General features: G+C 50.0%; 2 protein-coding genes across 6 annotated transcripts in view; one reads left to right on the top strand and one right to left on the bottom strand.

Moving 5' to 3' along the window:
- CRB2 (crumbs cell polarity complex component 2) overlaps positions 1-4,829 on the top strand; it is a 62,522-nt gene extending 57,693 nt beyond the window's left edge. Inside the window, exons 11-13 of the mRNA XM_053373459.1 lie at positions 1,312-1,428; positions 2,329-2,455; positions 4,566-4,829. Coding sequence (XP_053229434.1) covers positions 1,312-1,428; positions 2,329-2,455; positions 4,566-4,793 — 472 coding nt within the window. The 3' untranslated portion in view covers positions 4,794-4,829. The remainder of the gene's footprint in view (positions 1-1,311; positions 1,429-2,328; positions 2,456-4,565) is intronic.
- An 8,810-nt stretch (positions 4,830-13,639) lies between these two features.
- DENND1A (DENN domain containing 1A) overlaps positions 13,640-27,726 on the bottom strand; it is a 260,719-nt gene continuing 246,632 nt past the window's right edge. For 4 of the 5 annotated variants that reach the window (XM_053373721.1, XM_053373724.1, XM_053373726.1 and 1 more), the window contains 3 exons: positions 20,503-20,631; positions 16,537-16,792; positions 13,640-16,173 (listed from right to left, as the gene is read on the bottom strand). In XM_053373721.1, coding sequence (XP_053229696.1) covers positions 14,884-16,173; positions 16,537-16,792; positions 20,503-20,631 — 1,675 coding nt within the window. In that variant the 3' untranslated portion in view covers positions 13,640-14,883. The remainder of the gene's footprint in view (positions 16,174-16,536; positions 16,793-20,502; positions 20,632-27,726) is intronic. The other variant, XM_053373722.1, reaches the window with a different exon arrangement.

Here is a 27,726-nt window from a genome sequence, read left to right as displayed (position 1 = left end):
TGAGTCTTGCATGCAGTCATCCACATGGCATCAAAACAGACTTTTGGGAAATCTTCTATGCTGCAGATTAAGCTCGCGTCCACAGGGCATACACTTCAATCTAGAGCATTAAGATAATTTTTCCGTAGTGGCTGCTGCAATTGAGACAGAAGGGAGATTACTGCACTACAGTTAATAACCAATACACTGTTTCTTTACTGATGCCTTTTGCACGCTGCTCCACAGCAAAACGTTCCCTAAGCAGCTCGTGATAAACAAGTAAAAGAAAACCTTAAATCAAAACAAGAAACCATTAAAAGACGAGAGAGACCTGGCATGTTTAGGAAGCAGGCTTATAGCGTGGAAAAGTTCCATTTCTTTCAGTAATTCAACTTAAAAGGTGAAACTAATATATGAGATTGACTCATGACATGCAAAGCGAGATCTGCTTCTGCTTCTCCGAGGTCCAGTCTTGCTCCATTTGCAATCCTTGTTTTGCTGATTTCATTGAATATTCTAATTTTCTGAGATGGTTCATTTGGGGTTTTCATCAGCTGTACGCCAGGATCATCACAATTGTAACAAATCAAGGCTTGACATATCTCGCTTGGCATGTCACGAGTCTATCTCATATACTAGTTTCACCTTTCAAGTTGAATTACTGAAAGAAAGGAACTTTTCTGCGATATTCTAATTTTTCGAGTTTCACATGTAGTTTAGCCTGACTGGTGGAGTCTCTCTGGGGCTCCAGGCAAGAGTCTCTCCCATACGTACCTGGAGGTGACGGTGGGGCTTGGACCTGAGACCTTCAGCATGCAAAGCAGGTGCTTGGTCACTGAGCTGAAGCCCTTTGAGTTGCAATGAAACAGGACCTGCTGCACCTCCGAAATGGAAAGCAGAGGTCTGGATCGCCCAAGTCTCTCCAAAAGCCTGGGTGGACCAAGAAGCCCCTGCCTGGCACTGAAAGGGCTATGTCACTGGTGCCAGGAACTGGGCTTCCCTGGGAAGAGAAGGCTTGCCTGCCTCACTGCATTTGGCCTCTGGAAGGACCTTAGGGGGTCAGATGCATATGGGACGTGGCGGCCTCTTGGGTAGTCTCGTCCCAAGCCTTCCTGGGCATCAGGGCCGGGGCGGCCAATCACAGCCCCAGGGTCAAAGTGGGTGTGGCCAAAGGGTATCTATTTCTTGTATCTATTACAAGTGCAGATGTGCCGGCACTGCCAGTGATTGTTTGGATTTTGTTAAAAGTCCCTCCCCCTTTTAAACAAACCTAGAAAATGTATGCTGTATAAATAATAAGGATTCTTACAATCTTCTTCTTCTTCCAACCAGGTGGCCGTTCCCTCCTGAGCAATGCGGGAAGAACTTCACCTGCCTGAATGGCGGCAAGTGCATGAGTGGCATCTGGGGAGCCAACTGCACCTGCAAGCCAGGCTACACAGGCAGAAGGTAGGAGCAGACTTCCCCACTGCAGGCCAGGCCAGTGGCCCAAGGAGACCAGCAACTGGTTTGTTCAAAAGAGCAGCTTGGCTGTTTTCACAGAATGCCTTCTCATTGTATTACCCTTTAAAAACAATCCTCTATATATCCAAATTGTATCTGTATAATACTGAGTTTACAACTGCATGCAGAATATCAAATGGCAATGGAAACCAGAAATTCCCAACAACCTCTTTATCAGATCTCACTTTCAATCAATGCTCTGGTTCACCAAAGGTCATTGAGAAATAGTTGCAATTCACACTTACTCAGTCTTCCTTTATAGAAAATTTGCTTTTGGGTACCAAACTGCTTCTGTATAAAATGCAAGCTGCCTGAAAGTCTCCACAAGACTAAGGATGTGGTTATAAATCTGTGAGTGCAGTATAGATACTATTTGGATATATTTGGGTCTCTTTGTTGTGTGTAGAGACTATTGCCATGGGAGACTCACACAAAGCACACAGTTGGCCTGTCCTTATTGCACCAAGAAGAGCAAACCACCCTAAGATGCAGTTGACCAGTAAGCCAGCTGGACCTGTGGGAGGGCTGGAGCCCACAGATGGGAGCAAGCAGGAAGTGGGAAACTGACCTTTTCAGCTTTTGGTGCCTTTCAAGAAGAGAGACCTCTGGCTGTTTCTAAGCAGGCGCTGCTGAGAGTGCAAAGCCCACCATGGCAGCTGAGTCTTCCACAGGGCCGGCCCTTGCAGTACAGTTAGCTTGCCCCTGGAGGAAAGCCTCTCCAGCTTGCTGAGTTCACCCACTGAAGAGGCAGAGCCCCAAACCAACCCCTCCCTCCCCTTCAGGTGCCTACTGCAACGCCATCATTTCTTTTGGGCCGAGGCTGACTCTTGCCGATTTCTTTTGCAGATGCCAGATCAACATCAATGACTGCGACCCCAATCCCTGCCAGAATGGGGGGACCTGCCAGGATTCCGTAAACCGGTATCGATGTGTGTGCAGTGCCAGCTACACTGGGGAGCGATGTGACATTGACGTAAGCCAATGCTTCCTGTGCGTAGTGGTGGGTCAGGCTTTTGTCTCTTAAGGCCGAGAGGGAAAGGAACTGTTTAAAAATCCTGGTCGGATTCAGAGGCAGGGTGGGGGGCGCTGGGTCTCCTCAACTCTTGCACAAGGAGAGTTCAGCATTTGCACTCAGAACTTATTTTAAACATCGGGCCAAAATGCTCTCTCTCTGTCCTTGGAGATTTTGAAGCAGAGGTTCGATAGTCAACTGTCACCTATTATTTAGCCGAGATTCCTGCCTTGCAGGGGGTTGGACTAGATGACCCTCAGGACCCTCCCAATTCTATGATTCTATGAAAATGCAATCAAATAACTACCATTAGCATATTCCCTGCACAATTTTTGGATGGTTGTGAAATTCAGAAAGTTTTAAGTATTAATGGGGGGGGGCATAGGTCAGTGATGAAGTGTGAGGGAACAGGGTCCCCAGGAGGTGAAGAGGGACAGGGAAGCACATTGTTGGCCAAGTGCCCTGGGGAGAGGGGTCTGTGCCTGTATGTACTGAGGGCCAGGAAATCTATATGGATTTTAAAATAAGGCTAAGAATACCCTAACTGAGCATGCTGCTTGCTTGTGGTGGGAGAGAGGTACTTGACGCTTTGCTCAGCAGACAGGGGAATAAGTCTGTGTTGGGTGGGCTTCTCTTCACCTGCCCTGCATGCTCCTCCTTGCATGGAATGTGGTTGCATGTGGGTGACTGGGAACTGGTAACATACTAACCTTGACTGCATGAACCTGCCCTTAATGCCATTGCATGTCTGCAGGGGAGACAGGCTCTCTGCTGTTGGCTGTTGCAGCTGTGCCTCCTCTGGCTGATGCTTCTAAACAAGCCCTTTGTTTAGAAGCCTTTGCATGCCTGAGTCTGAGGCAGCAGCCCCACTGCCTCCAGGGGTCTTGGCGCTGGTCCCTTCCCGTGGGCTTCCTGCATGCCGATGCTTGCTCTGCTGCCTCTTCTCTTTCATTTCTAGACCACAACTAACCTGTGTGTCTGGCTCTCAGTGCACCCTCTGCAGCCTGGCCCCTTCGCCCCATTGTGATGCTGTCTGGTGGGACAGAGCCTCATGAAATCTGACACAGAACATGCTCCACCTTGTTAAGTGCAGCAGATAAAAGGTTTTGAGCTGCAATCTGCTGGCCCCACGCCTGGGTGGAGAAGCTGCTTGCTTAAACTGCCCTCTAATATAGCCAAACCCTATTCCAATTGCACAACACATCTGATATATCCAATTGCAAGGCTTAGGAGCTCAGAATCCACCCAATTACCTGCTTACAAATCTCCCTCCCGGTTTCTCTCTGGGAAGGTAGCGGTGGCTTGGCCAGCAAGCGTCTTAGCTGCTGAGCTGACACACTGCTGTTTTTAGTAAGGCTTACGCTAATCTTGTGTCCCCGAAACAGTTCTGTGAGTAAGCTCTGAGCTGTAGGTGGCTGCTTTTCCTGTGCTGCTGTGGACAGCATCTGCATGCAGGTTCCCTGGCTGAGGATGCATTAGCCGGACTGCCACCCTGGAAGGGGACCAGACATTGATAAGGTGTGCATGTTGTGAGATTAGATTTCTTCCTGCTGATCTGGAGAAAATCTTGCACAGGCAATTGGTGCTTCCTACTAACCACCCTGCTCAACACTCGTAACAGGAACAGGGAAGTGTTCCCATATGACAAATTGTCCCAAAGGAGCACTCTTGCCTCTCAAGGGCAGAGGCTACCATACTCCCCACACCTGCTTCTGTGCCTGGTTGATGTTCGGGGCTGCATTTCCTTTCTAGCCACACTTGTGATAGGTCAGAGCTGCAAGCGGCTAGCATTTTTGAATTGGCAGGGGTTGCAGCCAATTGGATCCTAGCTATGCCTCCCTCCTAGAGGGAGTTCTAGTGCCTGCTTTCTGCAGCCAGAAACCCAGCCCCTTTCTCCATATCCCTGTTCAAGACTACTGACATTTTGTTCCTGAGCCTTGGCCTACTTTTAACACTGACCCGGGGGACAGCATGCACCCCTTCCTTCCCCTCTCAAGTGCCACACAGCTGCCAAGCGACTCCCCCACTGCCCGCCGAAGGCTCATTCTTTTCCCATTAATTTCTCTTGCAGAGGGGGACTCCAGGTGCTCTCTTCCCATTCCCATTAATTGAAGTAGCGGTGCCAGTAGCCTGTGGTTGCCTGCTGCTGCTCATTATTATCTTCGTGCTTATGATCCTCACGGCCCGGAAGAGGCGCCAGTCTGAGGGGACCTACAGCCCAAGCCAGCAGGAGGTGGCAGGAGCTCGCCTGGAGATGGACAGTGTGCTCAAGGTGCCGCCGGAGGAGCGCTTAATATAGGCCCTGCTCTAGCGAGGCAAAGGGCTGCCTTGGCAAGGCCTGGGCTTGTCCCGGGCTGTGCACCTGCTCGCCCACCTCACCAAGCTCCTTAAGCGCAGTGGAGTTGCAAGCGCGTGAGTGGCTGGGCCACAGGTGCACCTGGGAATGCCCAAGGCTCCCCAACCCACTCTCTGTGCCTCTTTCCCAGAGGCAGCAGTTAGGCATCACCCTTGCCCCCTTCCCTGTCCATCCCTCGGCTCAAGGAGGAGCCTGCCCAAAGGCCTCCCTTGCAAAATGCTGTTCTCACAGGCAGAACTGCAGGCTGCCTCTTCCCGATTATGCCGAGGGGGGGCGCTTTCCCAAGACCAGCACCAACACCAGCCAACCTTCAACAGAAACAGCACCTCCGATCCTGCCTCCCTGTCAGACATGGCTCCGAGGGGTGGAGAGACTTCTCAGAAGCCACTGAGAACATTTGCACAAACCAACTTGTTTTATAAAACAGCCCCCTTTGGGGGTGGACTCTCTTGACATTCCCACAGGTACCATTTGTTGGTGGTGCTAGTGATGGAGATGGTGAATGTTTGTGTGTGCTTATTCAGTTCTTCTTGCCAAATGGTGTGGGAGGAAGGCTGTAGGATGGAGAAGGGATTGTGGCCCCTTAAGGATTCAGTAATGGCAGAAGTCAGGTGCAGTGAAAAAGCAGCAACAGAGCCTGCATACGGACATGTGGGGGGCAGGTCCTCTCTCTCTCTCTCCCTTCCTGCCCACCCACCCACTTGAGATTGAGACTCATTAATAGCCCTCTGGCTCCCACGCTGCTGCCACCATCTCAAGTGGTAACTGTAAAGCTGCTTGGTTGGCTTCCTGGCTCAGGGATGCTCACCTGTAGATTACCAAGGGATGTACAGAACCTGCCCAGTGATTGCAGGGTTTCACCTTGTCTGAAATGCCACTGCATCTTGTTCCACCACAGCGACCGGCTTGGGCCCAAGTCAGCAGCTCCACGCTGGTAGGCACCGTGGGAGCAGCTGGGGGCGCAGTGCTTATCACCCTCTTCGGCCTCTCCATGGTTGCCATGAAGAAGAGGAGGGCCACCCAAGGAACCTACAGCCCCAGCCGGCAGGAGAAGGATGGGGCTCGAGTGGAAATGTGGAACGTCATCAAGCTGCCACCACTGGAGCGGCTGATCTGAATCCCAAGGAGGTGGCGGCTGTGTGCCCATGAACTCAAGACTGCAACGACTCACTCCCCATGGCGCTTCTCAGGTGTGGCTTCATCTGGTCCCTCCTTGCAGCATAACTAACAGGCAAGAGAGTCAGATTCCCTGTTGCTCCACTGGGCCTTCTGTGCTGGGGCGATATGTAATCGGTGAACGGTTAGCCAGCAGCGGAAGAACACAGTGGGGAGTGTTTCAGGGGCCGAAGGCCTGCTGTCTACATGACCAGAAGCACCTGATGCCTGCACTGTCTGTCTACTTACAGGGAGAAGCTGAGCAAAATTCAGGGTTAGGAACTCAGCACAAACCTTGCATTGGTCATTAGTCAAGCAGTGGCATAGAGACAGAACAGGGTTGGATGAAGACTGGGAGCAAGCACTTCTGTGCTTGTTCAGACTAATACCACACACATCTCCAGAATCCAGTGATAAGCAGAGCCTTCCCTTTGCTAGAACACAGTGTACCCCTCCCTACCTGCTGAGGCATTACCAGAACTAGTACTCCAATGAACTGCAGCTGATTGCCAAGGATGAACCGCAATGCAGTGGCCTATAGTGCCTTGTGAACACGCTACCCAAGACAGTATTAGAACAACTGGAAGTGCACGTGGGGCCTCCCTGTTCCCCTCCTTCCAGAGACAGCTCCCGTTTTCGTTGCACAAAGTAAGAGCCCCCAACCAAGAGCATTCTCTTTCCTTGGTGTCACAAGGCCGTTGCTTTGAAAATCCCCTTTCATCTCCTTTCATCTCCCAAGGTGGGAAACTTGCAGGTTTTGTTCATTTTCAGTTTGTCCTAGTCACACTCTTGTCCTTGTATTTCCTTGCTAAGAATGAGAACAGTTTAAAAAGAAAAAGAGCAATAAAAGCAGATGTATGTACAATAACCAGCCAAAACAAAGAAAATAGCAGCTACAAACTGAGCGTGAGGCATCTTGCTTGCAGGACACGGAGTCAGTTAAGGCAGGGGAAAGATCCTGGGGCTCTTCACGTCCCCCTTGACTCCAGGTGCCACCACCCCGGCTCCTGGTCATACTGGCTGGGGCTAATTCCAGCCAGAAACTCAACAAAAGCAGGAGGAGGGCCTCAGGAGCCTAGAGTTGCCACTTTTAGGCAGGCAAAATAAAGGACAGGTCGAGGAAAATACGGGACAGGTGGGGGGGCGCAGGGAATTGGGGGTTAAAATTACCCAGTACAGAAATGACTTAAAAGCAATCCATTAGAATGACACATGGGGGTTAGTGTTTTATTCAATGAAAAAACGGGAGGGGAGCCCCTCTCACTTTCTGACTCATGAGTCTCCGTCTCTGAACCTTCCGCCTCTGCCCATGCAAAACCCCTCTTTCTGCCAGTCTCCACCAGGGCTGTGCAACGCCCCTTTTCCAAGTCTGCCCCCTCCGTCCTTTCTGCACTTTTCCGCAGAACCCCTTTGCCTTCTGAGAAAAACCCTCTCTCAAGCTCCCCCCGCCCCCCCCAGCCCATGACGACTCACTCTGGGCTCTCCTTCTCATGGACCAACCCTCTGCCGCCACCACCAACACAAGCTCAGGCTCTCGCTGTCCTCCCACCAGACCCACCCTCTGTTTTGAGGATGAGCTTGAATATATGAAAAAGTCATTGTGTTTGAAGTCCAAACTACATACTGCTGCACTGCAGGGGTTGGACTAGATGATCCTCAGGGTCCCTTCCAAATCTACAATTCTATGTGCTAAAGGACAGGCGACACTTTTCTCCAAAACAACTAACTAACTAACTGGACGATCCCATTTTTCTGGAGATGGGTGGCAACCCTACAGGAGCTCCCATTCTTTAGTTGGGGGTCATACAAGGGCAGGAGTCACTCTCTGCACCCCGACTGAACAAAATGAGGATGTGGTTGGCAGGTGCTGCTGCATGGGCAGGCAGAAGCACTGGGCAAGGGGTGGCAAATCCTTTTCCTGAAGGAAGAGGGAGCAGACAGTGGTCAGGTTGAGGAACATGGGAACCTGTCAGATCAAAGTTTCATCTAGCTCAGAATTGTCCACACTGATTTGAGGGAACTCCTGAATTTTTTTGTGGGTGGGGGGCAGTGGCCATTCCCAGTCCTATCTGGAAATGCCAGGGAGTGGACCTGGGGAAACTTCTGTAACAAAGCATGGGCTCTACAACTAACCTCTCCAACTCCCATCCCTGTGGAGCGCAAGGGGAAAGTACGGCCTGCAGCATTAGCTCTCAGAAAAGGTGGCGGAGCTGTGCTCCAGCTCAACGCTCCAGAGCAGGAGGAGGGAGGGATGCTGCTCAGATGAGGACAGCCATCCAGCAAAGGGAAGCTGCCCAGCATTGGCTTCTAATATCTATTGGGACTGGCACAAGGCTAGCCACGCAGCGCCCCCTCCTCTAGTAGCCATGGTCAGAGCAGGGAAGCATCAGACTCCCTCCCACTGAACTCCCCACCCCCACAGGAAAGACCAGCTCATCCTTTCGCTGTGCGCTGGCTCCTCTTTCTGCACCCTGCGCCCCAGACAAGATGAGCACCTGCGTGGATATGGCCAACTGCGGCCCAAAATCATTAGCGTTTTCAGTCCAATTACCATCAACAGGAGTGAGAAATATTTTAGCAAACGCTATCTGCTCCAAGCACCAAAGCCCAGCTTAATAAGGGGAGGTGTGAATTCTTATAGACTGTTGAAGGGAGGGAGCACCCCGGCTGCTGCTGCTGCTGAGAAGTCCATGATTCGTACTTCTGCTGTAAATATTTTAGAAATGCTACCTGTGCAAAAGAGAACTGATTCCACAAGGGGCTGGCCTGACACATAGCCGTCTCTGAGGAATCTGCCACACACCCTACCTCCCGACCCTTTGGAAGGGCCACTGAGCCACCCACCCCCACCCACCCCACACACAGCTGAAGGCTTGTGACCAAGGCTAGGTCCCCAGAAGAGGAAAGGGAAATGCTGCTGCCGGGGAGGCGTTCCAAGTCCATCACTAGTGGGAGGATCCCAGCCCTCCTATTAATTAAGAGTTTTCCTCCACCAGATTCAGATGAACATTCCCACCCCACCTCCTCTCCTCGGTGTGTTAGCTGCTGCAATCACAACACGTCCAAAAGGAGGAGGAGATCTAGCCCCCTCCGTGAGCCTTGGCTGGGCAGCACACAATGCCAGGCCTCTTCCACTGGATGCGTTCTATACAATTCCCACCATGACTGTGAGAGGGAAGCAGCTGGCCAAGCCCATTCACTGTTGCATAGGGGAGTCGGGTCAAGCATGCACACGGAATCATAGAACTGTAGAGCTGGAAGGGACGTAAGCGGGTTTGCTGGGGTTAACAGCGGTTCCATGTGAGTGTGTTGATGGGGCTTGGCACGGGCTGAATTCTGCTAGTCCAGCTTCCCTCCATGAGGCCCTTAGCTACCCTCCCTAGCAGTCTGTTAGGGAGCCCAACACCATTCAGCGCGCATGGCACAATGAGAACCAAGCGTGCCCTGACGAAGGTTGCCTGCAAGAGGGAGCTTAAACAGGTGGCTGTGGCAAGTAAGCCAAGCCAAGTAGAACACCACCTCTCTCCCAAAAGATTCAGCCTTCGAGGCGAGTGGAACACTTTCACCCTTGAGCATGAGGCAGGATCCGCACAGCCTGTGCCTCAAAAGCAGCATTTTCTTGTCCACCCTGCTCAAGAATCTCTGAGGCCTCTTCAGGGGAATAAGCACGTGAGAAGGCAGCAATTCATTGATTCCTGAGGTGAGGGCTACAGCCAAGCAGATTGAGAATCGTAGCACTCTAGCTCCACCCCATGGATCCCAAACCCTGAGTCAACAGGAGGTGGGGCACTTTGGGGCAAAAACAAAGACACTTGCCGTGAGGGGATCCTCCAGCAACAGTTTGCACCTTCCAAGGAAGACTTCCTTTGTAGTAGGGTGACTGTGGATTGACTGAGACACTCCCACAGAATCTGGACTAACGCCTTACCTACCTGCTTGGTGGGTCAACCAGCCTTGTATTTACCAGCACTTGGCACAACGCATACCTGAAGTTTTCCAGGAGGTGGCAACAAGGAACCATCTTGTGTCAGACACATGTCCAAAATGAATCATGCCAGAGGAACCCAGTTTCTCTTTTTATCACATCAAAACAGGTTTGTGAACCAGCCTTCAAAGAACAGCCCTCCACCATGAATGAGAAGTCATGACTCCTTGTCTGCCCTTCTCCTATTTTTAGATTTGCACCTGAGCTCTGAGGATCACAGAGGCCCAACTTCCGCTACAGATATAAACCAGTGTTTTTAACCTCTCTGCTGTTTAATTTATGGATGTTTTTTATTCTGTTTCCCCACTGTGAACTTAACATACTTTTGATATTTAATGTTGGATATATTTTTTCACAAAGCTGCTGTGCTACAGATTATGTACGTTCCTTTTTTTTTTTTTAAACCAGACTGGTGATTGTTGTAATTAAAATTTGCATCTATTTGTTCAGCTTTCACCATTCCACAAAGAAATGCATTTGCAATCAGAAAGTTGAGGGGAGTTTGATGGGGCTTTTGAAACTCCCCCAGGGCAAACAGCGGCTCCATAGCAACTCAAGCATGATGCACATTGAAGCATGATGCACATGCTTCAATAGAAAGAGGAGGGGCAAGAGAAAAGGCAACCAGTGCCGTTCACAGTTTAGCAGGCTGCACTGTATTCTAAGCTTATTATTACTAACAGTTTCACCTTCACCGGTTAAATGTTTATGAACAGCTCAGCCAATGGCTAGAGGCCATCTGCATGCAGTTTCCATCCTATTTAAATATGCTCAGCAGACAAGATGCCAAGCAGTAAATTCAGCATTCTGATCTTGGCTAGGAGGAACAGGCACAGCTGCCAGGTGTCTTTCCGCTGTATCTCCTGAGGTCCCATTGCATGTGATAATGCTTCACTTTACAGGCCAAAAATAAGGTATGATATTGCCAGGTCCACCAGGAGGCTGGCGATGACAGCACAGAGGAGGAAGTGAAGGATGTGTTTTCCTATTTCTAATGGGATTGTGGTGTCAATATTCCCATCTGAATGACCTTGGAAACATTTTTTTGTACTCCTCTGTGGTCCTATTACAGGGGTGACGAACCTCGTTTCAGCATGCCAGAAGTGGGTGCAGCAACAGTTGTGGCTCTTGCCGTCATACAATGAAGTCATGAAAAAGCTAGCTTTCTTCTCCTGCATGCACACTGCAAATGCACCCCTCTGCATTCTCCATCCAAGCAACCAAGAGCTACGGACACACTCTACCCAGGCAGAAGCATTTGAGGAGGGCTGGGAGCATGGGCTGAGAAAAGTACGAAGGACCAGTTAGAAGGGCAGGGAGGGGCCCATTCAGCACAAAGGCGGCCCTCTCTAAACTTTGCTCTTACTTCCCACTGGCAATAAGGTTTGGGCATGCTTGCACATGTTCAGTTCAAATACTTCATTTAAGTAGCATTACTGACCAATGATCTATTTGATGAAAACCCCATCCTGCTTTTTAAAAGGTCTGAGTTCAACACTTCATATAGACAGAAGAAGATGGCATTGGCATCAGGGGCTTCCCCTTGGCCAGAAAACAGCCCCGTGACAAAGGGCATCTTCTGCTGCAAAGGCCAAACTGAGCCTTCAAAGCACCTTGCTCAGTTGGTTCACGTTATCAGCTGCTGTCCTTCCCAGAATGTGGTTAGGCAGTTTTTGCCACCTGAATCCCTTCCTTCCATCCCAACCAATACAATTTGCTTCTTTAAAACACTGAATTCATTGAGACACTCCCATCTTTCCCCCCTTGTTTCTGTCAGTGCCTCAAAACTGGTTTTCTCCACTATCCCAATCCCTAGAAGAAAACTAATGTAGGAGGTGCATAGCTCTTAAATTATATTTCAGAAAACGGATAAAATATTACAGGTGGGATGCACAATAGGTGGAGGAGCCCCTGCCACACCTATTTTGATAGGTGGTAAGCAGGAATGAGGAACTGTGGTGTGTCGTAAGAGGGACTGAACTGTACATGCTTTGCTCAACTCCCTTTGGCAATATATGCCGCTGGGAACCCCAGGCTACCTAAGGGCAGAACTGTGACAGCCCATTCATAGAAAGGGGGCAAGTTTGCACTTTGACCAGTGACTGCAGTTCATTCCTTAGGCAGAATAGTGAAGGGGTTGGTTTCTTTCACCTGCCACCCCAGTTTTCTGCCTTCCCAAGCTGCTGCTCACTTTAAAAGTAGGATTTGAACTGCAGTAAAGGTAGAACCACAAATACTCATACAACTGAGATCACATCCAGGAGTGGGGAGCCCTTTTCAGCCCAAGGCCCACATTCCTTACTGGGCAACATTCTGGGGGCCATGTGTCTTTTTGCCAGAGGCAAAGATGGGTGGAGCAACTGACGTCTGCTTTTCCTTTGAAGAATACGCTAGTTTCTGCACAAATCCACGTGTCCTGCTCTTACCTTCCATCCAGGCAGCCAGGAGACATGATCAGAGTTCAGGGACACATCCCAGGCAGGCAAAAACACTTGGAGATGTCATGAAACAGGGGCGATATGGCCTGGGGACAGTCCTGAGAGCTTGGAGCAGGCATTGGCAAACTCGGTCCTCCAGATGTTTTGGGACTACAACTGTGATCAGGGTCAGAGATGATGGGAATTGTAGTCTCAAAACACCTGGAGGGCCAAGTTTGCCTATGCCTGGCTTGGAGGCTAGGAAGATCACCATATAGGGTTGAGAGGATTCACATGTGGTGAGCAGCTGGCAGCCCTAATCCCTGCAAGCTACTGATACTCTTGGCTGATCAGGCCTTGCATGAAGCCATGAACCAGATGCTGCCTTAAAAATACCACATGCTACTTTGTTGAGCCAGATCAAAAGGCCAGCATCCTAACAGTGGTCACTCAGCAATAGCTCTGGGCACCTGCAATCTGGAACTGGAGGATAGCACTGTCCCCTGACTTCCCCCAGTACACACCCCAAGCCTGTATGAAGCAGACCAGCACTCTCCTGCTTAGTGCGCTTTAAATATTTTACTATTCAGAACTAGGCAATATCAAAACATCTTTCCCCACCCACCCACACCAGCAAAAAAGAAATAATACAAACCAGACAGAATGCCTAGTAAAAGCAACAGTACTTGACAGAAGTGTGATGACATGAACACAGTGCCAAGAGGTATCCCCCGACGGTCAGCATCTGAAGGAATCAAAATACGTTCTTGCACTGTACAGGCTCAAGCATGGAGAAAGAAACCTCAATAACATTTCAGCAGCAGGAAGGAAACTGCAAGGAGGTCACAGAAACAAAGGTGGTGACAGCAGCAGCAGCAGCATACACTGGAGAGGAAAGGGGCAGAGACTGGCTCCCCCGGTGTGTGTAGGTGACTTCTGGTGTATACAGATTCGGTGGCAAATTAATCACGGTCCCAAAGGTGTGGTTTTTTATGGGGTGGTGGTAATCTAATTCAGCCAAGTTTTTTAAAACTCAAAAACTTAAGTGGCCAAATGAAACAGACTGCTCTATTAACTGCTGACATTTCCAGGGCTGCAAAAGGCCCAAGGCAAACGCAGCAGTGGGCTTTGTAGTTGGTTTGCAACGTTCTGGTGGTGATCAAACTGGCGCTGGCTGTGTGTTCTTTGCTCAAAAAGTAAGCTGGACGCAGCAACGTGGCTCCCTAGCAAGGGATGAGGAATCAGGCTGCCTTCTTCATGCTCCTAAGCAGCCTTGCCCTTCCTGGCACCCTCCAGGTGGCTTTTGGGCAGCATCACACAACTGTGCTGGTTGGGGTTGAAACGATTTGCAGTCCAAAACACCTGGGAAGAACCAGGTTGGAAAAAGCCGCTTTTACTGAAGAGCAGTTTACACTCAGATTTAAAACGTGCTGTGAAAAGCCCACACTTGTCCCCCTGTGCTCTACAGTTTTAACTTTGGGGTGCTTTGCTGCTGCTCACCACAAACAAGAACTCTTTACACCTTGGTCGTCTCCCTTTTTGGTAATAAGATAAGGTACGATTACATCTACTCGAAGTACTGCCACCTAGTAACATATATATATATCTATAGATCTATATAATATTATATAATATTATATAATATTCACACACAGTTATATAAGGTTTTGGGGAACCATGATAGGGGCATCGTGTGTCTTGCTCTAAACAGGTCCACTGCTGGTGATTCCAATTCTCTGATGAGCCTGAAAAGGTGCTTGCCCTCCTAGCAACCCAGCAGTGTGGTGCTCTCCAACATCGACAGAGAAACTGGGAGGGGAGCAGGGACCCCTTTGCGAATGGGTTCCCCGATGTGTGCAGAGGTTGTGGGGTGGGGGGTGGGGGAACAGTGCAGGAAGTTCAAAGAGCCACATGTCCACTAAATCAAAAGTGCACTGGAATGAGGAAGAAGCTATTAACAAAGAGTCCCGGTTCAAAAGTCCAGTGGCAAATTCATCCCGTCTTTATACCTGCATTTACGCCTGGAAGCAAAACATGATTCGCGGCCTGTGAAAACACAGGAAAGACTCCTAAATTCAATACTGATCACATTGGTGAGGAAGTGGGCCCTAGTGGGTGCAGGAAGAGAGAGGGCCGTGGCTGCAAGGAAATACCTCTTGACAACTGAACACTCTCCAGTTCAGAAGATACTTTGACGAAATTTGGAAGCTTGGGAATATGACTTATCTACCCCACCCCAGTGTTTTCTTCAGCTACTCTGAAGGCTTAAAGGATGACGGTGATCCATGGGAAGGGAGCCAGTGAAGGTTTCAGGGGGATCCTAAAAGTGTTTAGCCAGGACATCCTACCAACAGGAGTTGGAGCGCAGGCAGTAGCTCCTGGCTGACTAACCCTTTTGCTCCAATGGAGTTTGGTGCTTTTATACTGGCTCAACACACAACTTAACGGTAATGAAGCCCCCCTCCCACCGGAAGATTCACTCAAATGTTTCCCACTGCCTTCTCATCTGTTCCACTTTACCTGGGGTGACGGAAACTTCTTGCTTTGTCTTATTTAGCAAGTCTTCAAAGGGGTCTTTAGTAGCCTGAGGTTTGCTAGGGAGTAACACTGACTCTACAGCTTTGGCCTTGTGGGGAACGAGCGGGAGGTCACTGGGCCTTGCAGCCAGCCTCGTCTTGGTCTCTAGTTTCGAGGCAGAATGGGTCAGGGGCAATGTTCGAATTTTGGAAGAGCCACAAAGCTTTGCTGGCTGCAGGGTATTGCTTTGGGGAGGGAGCTGGCTTTGCATTGGGGCTGCTGGAGGCTGGGCAAAAAGGTTAGGCATGGACAGCGTCAGAGGGTTTGGAGGAGGCCTCTGGGGCTGATAGAAGGTGGAGTGTGATGTGATAATGCTGGAGCTGTAAGCATGGCCTAGGGGAGGAGCAAAAGGGCTGCCAGGGGGCCTGACCAGGGACAACGGCACAGGTGCTGGCGTGGCCTGCACAAACGGGTTGAGAGAGGCCTGCCCAAATGGTGCTGCAGAGGGAGGGTATCCCAGTGGCTGACCAAGTGTTGCCGGCACGGGTGGCATGAGGTCACCTGCTGTTGTAGGGAAACCAGTTGTGAGATTGGGAGATGATGACCCTAGCAGGCTTCTGGCGCTGGGCTGGAAGCTCATCTCTTGACAACTCCCTGCTTTCAATGGATCTAGGAAGGCAAGGAGAGAGTCATTGTTGCTGCTCGTGTCCTCCACACAGACCTTGACCGGCTGAAGCATCTGTGTTCCATGGCCACTGCTGGGCAAGAGCTGGTGCTGGTGAGTGGCAAAACCAGCAGGCTGCCTGAATTCAGGGTCCAGAGAGATGTTTCTGGGTGCAAAAGTGTCCAGCATGAGCTCTGAAGCCAGGTCACTGGGTCCTGCAAGGCAGGTTGCGGTTTCAAGCAGTGCCTGTTGCTTGGCAAGTCTGGGTGCAGGTGGCAGCGGAACGATGCCCAGCTCTGGTGTCTTCCTGCCCTGCGGCCGTGGGATTGTGATGTTGCCTTGACTGCCAGAAGAGGTCCCAATGTCCTTCTCAGGGAGATCCAGGATGGAGTCTCTGCTCCGCGGCCTCCATGGGGCGGAAGACATGTTCTCAAGAGGAGCCAAGGGCCTCTCCGGGGAGCTTTGGGAATACTTTGTGGGAATGGCCATGTCATCCTGGCCCAGGCCCCACAGCTGCTTGTAGGGGTGAGAAAACTTCATCCCTGGAGAAATCCAGCTCTTTTCGGAAATGCCAGGATCCATCCGCTGCCAGGAAGCACACAGCAGGTCACAGAATCATAGAATCGGAAGAGCTCTCCACCACTTCCCCCCTGTCCCACAGAACCTCCTGCAGCGATGCTCCCTCTACCTGGATCTCTCTCATCCTTCCCCTCCTCCAATCCACTGAGGCAAAGCCTTCCTGGAAGCGTCACTTTCCCCTCCCATGTGAGCCTCCCCACCTTTCCTCCCCCGCTCCTCTTCCTCCAGGCCACCTGACTTATGTGGTAAGGCCCCCTTCCCCAGGCCTCAGGGCCTGATCCAGTCCCTACGTCCATGCCCCTTCCCCCCTTTCTCCACAGCCCCACACATTGTGCTTTTCTGTTCCCCCAGAAGAAGCAAGCAAGATACCTGGTAGTCAAAGGTCCCCTGCTGGTCACCTTCATCCTTGGGAATCCTCAAGTCTTCTAAGCTCTTGGCTTGGCTGAGCAGCTGGGATGGAGGCTTCATCTCCAGCCCCGAGAATATGCCTCCCAGAAGGCTGATTTCCACAGGGCTGTCTGGTGTGGGTGGGGCAGCATTTCCACCATCTTGAGGCCTCTCAGGGTTGACACTCTCTTCGCTCTCTGCGCTCTTGGACTCCTTCAGGGCACGGTAAGGCTGAGGCCTGGAGGGCAGGAAAATTTCATCAGCTTAATGTACTACGGCTAAAGAATTCACCAACCCACTTCATAGTAAGAAAAAGCCAGCAGGAATTCAAGTCACTTTGGTAGGTCCACATGTCTAAAACACCTCCCGGGTCGGAGATGAGGCTCTTGCTTTCAAATACAAGGAGACCTGAAAACAAGGCTAGCCTGGACCCTCTCACAAGTTCCAAAACTGTGTTTGGGGAAAAAGAGAGAGCAAAGATTAAGATATATGCCAGTCAGCAATGGTTGAATGCTGATGCCACATTAACTTCAGTGTAACAGAATCATAGAATCATAGAGTTGGAAGAGACCACAAGGGCCATCAAGTCCAACCCCCTGCCAAGCAGGAAACACCATCAGAGCACTCCTGACATATGGTTGTCAAGCCTCTGCTTAAAGACCTCCAAAGAAGGAGACTCCACCACACTCCTTGGCAGCAAATTCCACTGTCGAACAGCTCTTACTGTCAGGAAGTTCTTCCTAATGTTTAGGTGGAATCTTCTTTCTTGTAGTTTGGAACCATTGCTCCGTGTCCGCTTCTCTGGAGCAACAGAAAACAACCTTTCTCCCTCCTCTAGGTGACATCCTTTTATATATTTGAACATGGCTATCATATCACCCCTTAACCTCCTCTTCTCCAGGCTAAACATGCCCAGCTCCCTTAGCCGTTCCTCATAAGGCATCGTTTCCAGGCCTTTGACCATTTTGGTTGCCCTCCTCTGGACACGTTCCAGTTTCTCAGTGTCCTTCTTGACCTGTGGTGCCCAGAACTGGACACAGTACTCCAGGTGAGGTCTGACCAGAGCAGAATACAGTGGCACTATTACTTCCCTTGATCTAGATGCTATACTCCTATTGATGCAGCCCATAATTGCATTGGCTTTTTTAGCTGCCGCATCACACTGTTGGCTCATGTCAAGTTTGTGGTCAACCAAGACTCCTAGATCCTTTTCACATGTACTGCTCTCAAGCCAGGTATCACCCATCTTGTATTTGTGCCTCTCATTTTTTTTGCCCAAGTGCAATACTTTACATTTCTCCCTGTTAAAATTCATCTTGTTTGTTTTGGCCCAGTTCTCTAATCTGTCAAGGTTGTAGGCTTTTAAAATGGGAGCAGATTTTGATGTTTTACGTGCCTCATAAGAGCAATAAGGTAGTAAGTGTAGCTGACAAACTCCTTTACAGACTAAGACATGCACTTATCACAATCAAACCAGTGGAGACTGGAAAAGGTCAAGGAGCCAGGGCAGTTTGGTGGGGGAAGAGGAGGGCTGGCATTCATGTGGTTGGCACTTTGAATGCATTGAGGGAGGAAGTGAATCTGTACTGGCCCCCGATGGGGGAAACTCAGGGAACATCAGACCCATTATCCCGAGGGGGCCTTTGGAACCAGATACAAAGCCTGTGAGATGAGGAATGCAGTCCCAGCACACTTACACATGAAACTGACTGCACATCACACATCCCTCCCAGGCAGGGTCCCTGCTCTGCTGTTCCAGAGACACAGCTCAGCTCCCTTCACTCTGGCTGACTCAGTGCAAGGTGTTCCTGGTGCCTTTGCTGAGGTAAGCATCAATGATTAAACCAGTGTCACCTTATCAAGAGATACCATGGTCCATTATGGGCGAGAGAGAATCTATTGTGGGCTCATTGAGCACCAAGCAGCATTGGTCCCGTGTACCTTGGCAAATGGGCCTTGAACACCCTGCGATTTGCATGTCGGCTCCACATGCGAGGGAGAGGCAGCGCAATGCGCATCCAATTAACACCATAAACTGACATGCATTTTTATGGTGATTGGCATTTGACTGGCAGCCAGTCTCACTGTGCCCTTTAAACAAGGCTTCAGATTGAGGAAAACATTGGAGAGGCACCAGGAAACAGCAGCAAAGCAAGGGAGCCCTCGTCTCTCTCTGGCGCCTTGATAAACTGCACCCTGCAAACTCATTAGCAAAGGGTGGCTCGTTCCATCCCCCATTAGAGAAGGAAACGCAGTTTGCTCAGATACGGTGGATGCCTCATTACCGCCGGGCGCAACACAGAGTTGCCTGTGGGGGGACCGGAAGCTTTAGCCAGCAGAATTTTCTGCAACAGGCATTCTCTCTCTCTCTCTCCCTCTCTCTCTCTCACACACATTTGTATGGAGATGAAAAGTGTCACCACAAGGTACCCAAGTGCAGAACGTCAACCTATGTTGAGAGAAGATGGAGTGTGCCCCTGTTGGTTCTCCTTGACCTCTTGGCTGCTTTCTGCACCATTGACCATGGTATTGTCCTGGGGAGACTCCCAGAGTTGGCCGCAGGGGGCACTGCTTTGCATTGGTTCCATTTTGACGTGGATGCTCAACTCCAGAAGGTGGTGCTTTGGGGAAGCTGCTTGACCCCATGGAGCTTCAATCTGGGATTCCAGAGAGTTTGATCTCATCCCTCTAGCTGAGTGGCGTCATTCTGAGTTTTGGAGAGTGCTGTCATCAGTGTGCTGATGACACACAACTCTGTTTCTTTACAGCTCAAGCACATGTGTCAGTGGATGTGCTGAATTGGTGCCTGGGCTCAGTAATGGACTGGATGAAGCACATCCAGGTAAGACTGCAGCACTGCTGGCCAATGCAATGCATCCTCTTCTGGAGGGGGCGGCACTCCCATTGAAGGAGCAGGTGTGCAGCTTTGGCAGGGATGGGGGGCATGATAGGGGCAGGTGTTACTCTTGGATCCAACCTTATCATTAGAGGTACAAATCATGCCCTGAGTACCTTCTGCCAGCTTAGGTTGGCATACCAGCTGGACATGGAAAGCCTGGCTTTAGTTGCCTGTGCTCTGGTCACATCTAGACTATAGCACTGCCATGTGTTACACATGGAGGTGCCTTTGAAGATGGTTTGGAAATGACAGTGAGTACAGAAGGAAGACGCCAGATGGTTCTGCAGAACAAGAAGGAAGGTGTGAAAATATAGCACTAGTACTGGCTAGACTGCACTAGCTGCCCATCATTTTTTGAGTCCAAATCAAGGGGCTGGTTTTTACCCTTAAAGCCTTATGGAGCCAGAGGCTAATATAGCTAAAGGACCACTTTCTCCCATAGGAACTTGCCTGGACCACCTAAAGTCCTTTCCTGCATGCTATTCCCAAGGGAGGTCCAGAGGGTGGCAATGCGAGAACAGACCTTCTCTGTAGCCACTCCCCATTCATGGAAAGCTTCCCTTGACAGTGTTTTGGTGCCAAGCAAAAATGCTTTCATTTTCCTAACTCTTTTGGGCAGCACCAATATAGTATATTGTTGAAGTTGTGGGTTGTTGTTGTTTTTTTTTTGTAATTTTGCTATTTGATGTTTCCTTCCTTGTAAATTGCTTTGAGACTCTTTAATTGGGAAGTGGTATACACATTTAATAACCCTAAACCAAGAAAACATGGTGATCAGGGGGCAATGGCTACCTGGAAGCCCGGAAGGTGCATTAAGAAGCACGACTCAGCACAGAAACATGCAGAAACATTCGGTGCTGGGAGAAGAGCAAAGCCTGGAAGTCCATGACAAGAGGTGTGCAGGAGACATGCTCATATGCACACACACACATGCATGACACGTGCCACAGAAACACCCAAGCAAGGGAAAGACTAATACATCAGTGGGGTGCCCCAAGCATGGAAGGGGAGCAGCTCTGGCTAGTGCAGCAAAGAGTCAAGGTATAGACCATTCAAAGGGAGCAGAGAAGAGGAAGCTGTCAGAGAAGGCAGAGCCGGGGTCATCTTCCTGCGGAAACTCATCGCCGGAAGAGTCCTCTGAGAGAAAGACCGTATAGTGGCGTGTAGGCTTTACCAGGCTGAAGGAAATGAGGGAGAAAGAGAGAAAAAGAAGGAAGGAAGGAAGGAAGGAAGGAAGGAAGGAAGGAAGGAAGGAAGGAAAGAAAGAAAAAGAGTTACTGAATTGAACCTGCAGAAGGAAAGAAAAACTTAACACACACAAAAATGTCAAATGTTTCTACGTTTCTGAACTGGGTAGCTGCATTCAGGAAGGACATAGCTTATAGGGAGGAAAGTTTAAGTAAAGATTGTCTTTTTATAACCTCCTGGGGAGCTGACTTCAGGTAAGAGGTGGAGGGCAAAGAAACTCAAGGAGCCCTACTATATTCTGGCTACTATCCCACGCTCAACCTCAGCCCCCACCATAGAATGCTGTACCCCAGGTCAAAATCAACCTTACAAAAACACAAAGACACGCTTCTAGCAGCATAAATGGAAAGACTTTGTCTAACAAGATCACAGCAGGAAAAGTTCCCCGATGGCAAAATGGAAAAATACTGGAGCCCGTGATAATCTCTGGCATGCAGGTCCTGTCAGAAACTTAAGTCATCTCCGCCACATTCCCCTGGGAGGAACTCAGTCAGGTGATCACCTCTCCTTCAAGCAATGCCATTCAGAACAGGTGCCTGCTTGAGAGGATGGGGTTAGCTAAAGAGGGCTGAGAAAAGCATGCGCATGTCCCAGTCCAAAAAATAAGCTGGTATTCTCTTCTCAAGTACTCTCTATACAGAAAGCTAAATGTGGAGAAAGGCAGAACCTGTTTCCACCATTGTGGTGGCACCATTTACACCTACTGCAACAATGGAAGTGGCTGCAGGTTTGTGTACAACCTGGCTCAGAGTGGCATTTCTCTACACCAGGCAAGTCCCACTTCAAGGAGGCTGAGATCTACCATCCAGTATCAAAAACTGGCAGTGATCTACCACACTCTCCCATTGTCATTCTGAGCTTATGATAAAAAATAATAACAAATGATAGTCCATAAAACCTGAAAAGTTCATCATAAGTCAATATATTTTTTAAAACACACGCTTTGTATACTTGTAATAACATAAGAAAATAATTGAGGACAGGGTCCTACATACCATATTTTTCGTCCCATAGGACGCACCTAGTTTTTTTGGGGGAAAATAAAGGGGGGGGAATTCCTTTATTTCCCCCCCCCAAACCAGGTCGGGGAACAGCGGTATGGCGGCGCTCCGCCTCCCCGCTGTCCCCCGAACTTGTGGGGCTGGCACTGGGGAGAAGCGCACTTCTCCCCAGCGCCAGCCTCCAAACCAGGTCGAGGAACAGCGGGATGGCGGCGCTGCGCCTCCCCACTGTCCCCCAAGCTTGTGGGGCTGGCCGATGTCTGCCCGGCGTGAGGGGCGCTCTGCTTCAGGGCGCCTCACGCGCCGGGCGGCAGGCTGCTATCCGCAGCATGGGGAGCCCTGCGGGAGGTCCCGCAGGGCTCCCCACGCTGTGGATGTCTGCCTGGCGCGAGGGACGCTCTGCTTCAGGGCGCCCTGCACGCCAGGCGGCAGGCTGCTATCCGCAGCCTGGGGAGCCCTGCGGGAACTCCCGCGGGCTCCCCAGGCTTGCTGATAGCTTCCTGAAGCCTGGAGAGCGAGAGGGGTCGGTGCGCACCGACCCCTCTCGCTCTCCAAGCTTCAGCGAAAGCCTGTATTCGCCCCATAGGACACACACAGATTTCCCCTTCATTTTTGGAGGGGGAAAAGTGCGTCCTATACGGCGAAAAATACGGTAATCAGAACATGATGCACGGACATAATCAGAACATTATGCACAGACTGTTGTTCACAAAAACTCATGCCATAATAAATGTGTTAAGTCTTTAAAGTACCCCAGGACTCTTGCTGTTTTTCAAATGAGTCAGGGGCACATCTCAACCATAGCGGTTTTCCCCATAGTTCAAAACCGAAATTGGGTAAACTCAACTGCAGAGTTGACATCCTTCAAGCACCACCTTAAGAAGTGGATGAAAGCTGTAGAAGCCCTTTCTCCTGGATCCACCCTTCCTTTTGAGTAAACCTAAACCAGCCCTTTCTCTCTCTGAGGAGGCAACGCACAGGGCTGAGAGAGAGAGAGAGAAGGGGAGATCGGCAAGAACCGATCCCACGATCTACCAGTCGATTGCGATTGATGCGCTGGACAATGCTGCTCTACATGATCCCAAGAGGAAAAACAGAGAAGAAGCAGGTGGTTTTACAGGTGCGAACTGGTCCCACAAATAGCGTCCACGTCAGTCTGCTGGAGATGGTAGCTCAAAGTTTTCTCCTCAAAAACAAGTTGAGTTGTCTTTTCAGCTGTGACGCATCACTAAAATATTTATTATTATAAAAAATACATCTGCCTTGTCAGTGGATGCTCTGTGCTCTGCCTACACACAGACAAGTTTTACAACCCACACGTCTGGATGTTTCCAGAGAAAACATAACGGTTGAGGTGTTCTCATACACAAGGATTTGTAAAGCACATGCCATTTCTGAGGTCCAGGGCCAGATTCCGCAGTCACACAAAACAATCTCACTTCAGTGGATCTCAACAGGGCAGGCAGCAGCTAAGAATAAGCTCCACAAGGTGTTTTATTGGAAAGGGGGCTGGATGTGCCAAACATGCACTGCTCCTCATGTCAAAGGAGCCTGTGCAGGAGAAGTTCCCAGAGGAAATGGAATCTGTTAAGCATGAAGGTTTTTGCAGCAATTCCTAAATCAGCCAATGCAACATTTTGCACTAAAAGGCCATGAACAACCAACATTTTTTAATTCCGTTTTTTATTAATCCACCTACAGTGGTACCTCAGTTTAAGAACAGTCCAGTTTAAGAATGATTTGGTTTACGAACTCTGCAAAACAGGAAATAGTGTCCCAGTTTGTGAACTTTACCTCGTTCTAAGAACGGGATCCAAACGGTGGAAGGGCACCGGCGATGGGAGGCCTCATTAGGGAAAGTGCGCCTCGGTTTAAGAACGGTTTTGGTTTAAGAACGGACTTCCGGAACGGATTAAGTTCATAAACCGAGGTATCACTGTACTTTAGATTCATATGCATTGCAGTTGTACGTGCCCCACCCTGCAATGGAAAATTTAGGGAAATCTGTTGAAAAACAGTATTGTGAAATTTGCAGCCCAGGGATTGGGGACACACAATATTTGCCTTGCAAAGATTATGCATATTGCAATCCCTTCCAAGTGAAGTGCATAAGGCCTGTAAGGCGTTGTCTCTTGGCTTATTCAGACGATGGAACACTGAGGCCACGTAGCTTAGTTCTGCCCACACTGACTGGAAATGGCTCTCTGGCATTTCAGAAAGGAGTCTCTCCCAGCCAGACCTGGAGAACCTGAACCTGAGACCTTCTGCATGCAAAGCAGCTGCACTGCCTGCAAATCACTACTTGGGCGCCGCTTTTGCAGAGTGCAAGACTAAGGCAAGACCGCAACACATTGAGGTCTAACACAACAACACCAGAAAGGTCCACTGATGAGCGAACTTCTTTTTCTGACTGTAAGCTGACATAAGAGCCCTGAGGCTGGATAAGGCCAAGGGCCCATCTGGTCCAGTATCCTGTTCTCACCGTGGCTGCCAAGACACCTTAGTGGGAAACCAGCAAGCAGGATTTGAGCGCAAGAGCAATCCTCTCCCCTCCCATGGTTTTCAGCTGCTGGCATTCAGAAGCATCGCTGCCTCTGTCCATGGAGCAGCCTTTGGTAGCCTTCTCCATAAAATCTGTCTAATCTTTAAAAGTCATCCAAATTGGGGGCTGTCACTGCCTCCTGCAGTTTTGACTATGTGCCGCATAAAGAAATACTTTTTTCTCTGCCCTGAATCTTCCAACTTTCAGCTTCATCAGAAGTCCCCGAGTTCTAGCGTTAGTTGTTTTAAATTATTTATGAATGTTGTTTTTAGCTCTTGGGTGAATTCTCCCTTAGGACTGGACTAGAACATCATTCAAGAAGGATATCTTCTTTCTAGTCGTCAGGTAACCAGGGGCTGAAACTGCAAGACCTGGAGAAGCACTGAATTTCTGAACGGAGAGGGGCTGGACCACACTCACCACCTGGAAAACCTCCCCACCTTTCCTTTCTCTAAATTCAGCACGTATAGCTAAGCATGCCTGGACTTACTTCCTCCCTCTACTAGTTCTGAAGGCAGCATGAAGAAACAGTGAAATCACAAGGTTGTGCTTTTCAGGATATATTTTGGCTCAGCCATACCCAAAGAACCATGGAGGGACAAAATATACACCCCCCCCTCCCGGTGAAAGAGTGCCCACTCATGATGAAGCTTACATAATGCTTGAAGGCTGGGGAGGAGTCAGATGGAGGGACAATATATTTCGCATGACCCCAAAAATTATCAAAGACATGAACAGATCGCCAGAAAGCCATCCCACCAAAATAGTTTGACAATCCCAGAAACAGCCACCACTGCTGAAAGGCTGCCTCTTATGACAAAGTGGATGCCATCAGCAACCTGCTTTAAATTTCAGCACCAGGACGGGATTTTGGTTGAAGAGGGGAAGGGACGAGTGCTTGAAAATGTCCAAGTGTAAATTTTTCATTAGCTTGCGGCAGCTGAATCCGGCGTGAGCCTCTTCCCTCATTAACCCAATTCGGCTTCTCTCTCCTGCCGACTGCCACCTACCACTCGCTCGCATTTCACACACAAAGAGCTGTCTCTGGAAAGGCGGTCGCAGCAAGCCGGCTCTGAGGCGAGCGAGCGGCAGTGGGAACTTTGCAGGGGTGGGGGGAGGTAAGGGACCTGTCCGTCACAGCACCAGCCCTCAGCTCTCTACATGACTGCTGGGGCTCCTGCCTCCCTAATCTTTTCACCAAGTTCCCATGCAGATGGCTTGCTGATCTCCTTCTAATGTTTAGTTTAACATGTCTCCGGTTAGCGCCAGCATATGACAGTGCTGACAGCCGTGGCTGTTCCTTTTTAAATATCATGTCAGGATCACGGCGCAATAAAGCCGAAGACGCGCTCCACGGCGCTGCCTACCATTCGGAGAGTTGCTGCTTCGGTTTTAATGAGGACAATCTGCATTTCGGGGGCTTTCCCTCCCCCCCACCAATGTGTCAGGATGCCTGGACAAATCAGCAGCACATCACGTTGGCCAAAAACCAAGTGCTGACAAATGTAGATATTTCAAATTTAATTGACACCTAAACGTACTTAAGACAGATAAAGGAAAGGAAACAAAAGAAGGGGGGGGAATTGAGGGGGGAAGTGGCTGAGCCATGGGGACGGCCATCACATGGCAGGAACCCTGTCGCCAGGTTGAGATGGGGAAGGAGACAGGCTTCATTCAGAGTGCGGAGCTTTTAGGCTTGGGACAAAAGGCAGGTCCTGGAAGGCCTTGGTCGGTTCTGTTTCAAAAGCCTCTTGTTTCAAAGAGCACCCTAGTCTGACACAAGCCAGGGCAAAGGTCTGTTTGGACACAGCAGTCTCTGATTCCTAAGGGCACAGGTGCTGGTGCAGGAGCACAGTGGGGTGGCATGTGTTGCCAGCACCCAGGGCCAGGCAAGGATTGTGCTCCCCAACCTCACTGTGGGTGCTGCCCAGCAGGCAACAGGTGCACTTCGCTCATGCCCCCCTGGGATGGCTGCTCCTCATGGAGTTCACTTGTTGGTTGCCGCATAGGCACTCTCAGTTCAGCAAGCTACCGCTTGGGGTGGCCGGCACTCCTTGGTGGGCTTGGCAGCGTCCTAGCAGTGCGGAAGCCACAACTGCACCAGGTCTTGGAGGAAGGGCAGTAGAAAGCAGGCTGAGGCGCCAAGCGCAGCCCTTCCCTTAGCTGCACAGCACAAGGGGGGGTGCCAGTGGGTCTCAGGAAAGCTGTTGGCTCTCTTCTCTGCACTTGCGCTGCAGGACATGTACTCCCCCAAGGGGACATGCTGGGAGGGAGGCTCCAGGGAAGGACCAGCGCAGGCTGGGAAAGTCCGGGCTACAGCCAGCAGGAGTTCTGCTCAGGGACAGGCGTCCCTTCACTGGCCACCAGGAGAAGAAGGCACCGCTGGAGCCCAACAGGCAGACAGTTCAGGCCAAAGTGAGAGAACAGGTGCAGAGAAGAGGAGGTGGCTCCTAAGCAGATGGCTCAAGCAAGTGAACAAAACCACATGCTAGGGGGGAAAGCACTCTGCCCTTCAGAAATCAGTAGCTAATCCCTCCGGGGGGTGGAGAACACTGATCCTCAAATAGGCAAGGGGGAGGTTCAAGTCATGCAAAACTCATCCCAAGGAAACATGACAGAGAACCCTTTCCCCCAAGATAATCTCACACCACTTGTGCAAAAGAAGAGCTTATTGTGGCCCCAGCATAACATTCTTTCCTATCCCCAACACTGAATTGTACTGAAAAGTCCTTTGGGACTGAGAAATATTATTAATTCAATGTATTATTTGCTTGCTATGCAAAAGAGTCTCTTACAAAATTGTAAGCACATAATGCATAACATAAAACTGGGAAGGGGGCAGAAACAAATGGGAGCAGCAGCCGGAAGGGCATCCTTGGGGGGGGGACAGGGAAAAACTGGTGGAGATGAAGAGGTGTCCCAAGGCAAAGCCGTCTCCGGGAAGCAACCCAGCCCCTTTCCACTCGGGGATCCTTCAGCACCCCTTCAGAAAAGAAATGTGTGTGTACTGGATGCTGGATGTTGTTTATGTAACCTTGTTTTTTGTTAGTATATTTGCTGTTGTATTGTTTTGCTATGTTATTATAAAACAGTTTTGGTATTGTTTGTTTTCTTTGTTGTAAGATACTTTGAACATGGATGAATGAATGGTTGTCTTGGCCTTTGCCTGAAAAGCAGCAGTAGAAGTTACCAAGTGTGGCCCTGGATCTGGAATTTGGGGCACATATTTGATACGAGCTGAGAATGTGAAGGTCTGTGGGAGCTCAAGCAGCCATGGGCCCACACGGAGCCCCTGCCAGTTATGCTACTAATAACCTGTGGTGTGAGCACTGCTGAGCTCCTGCTGCTTTCTGGGTGGCTGGGCACCTCAGCCATTGCCCTCTGGCAAAAGCACACAACAGTCAAAGCACAGTGAAGCACCACGGCTTGGAGGAACCTTTTCTGCCACCTTCTGCCAGTGTCCACCAAAGAATCACCAAGAA

This window comes from Podarcis raffonei, chromosome Z (assembly GCF_027172205.1).
Source record: "Podarcis raffonei isolate rPodRaf1 chromosome Z, rPodRaf1.pri, whole genome shotgun sequence".
In the NCBI taxonomy this organism is placed as follows: Eukaryota; Metazoa; Chordata; class Lepidosauria; order Squamata; family Lacertidae; genus Podarcis; species Podarcis raffonei.
This window is presented reverse-complemented; position numbering and strand designations above follow the sequence as displayed.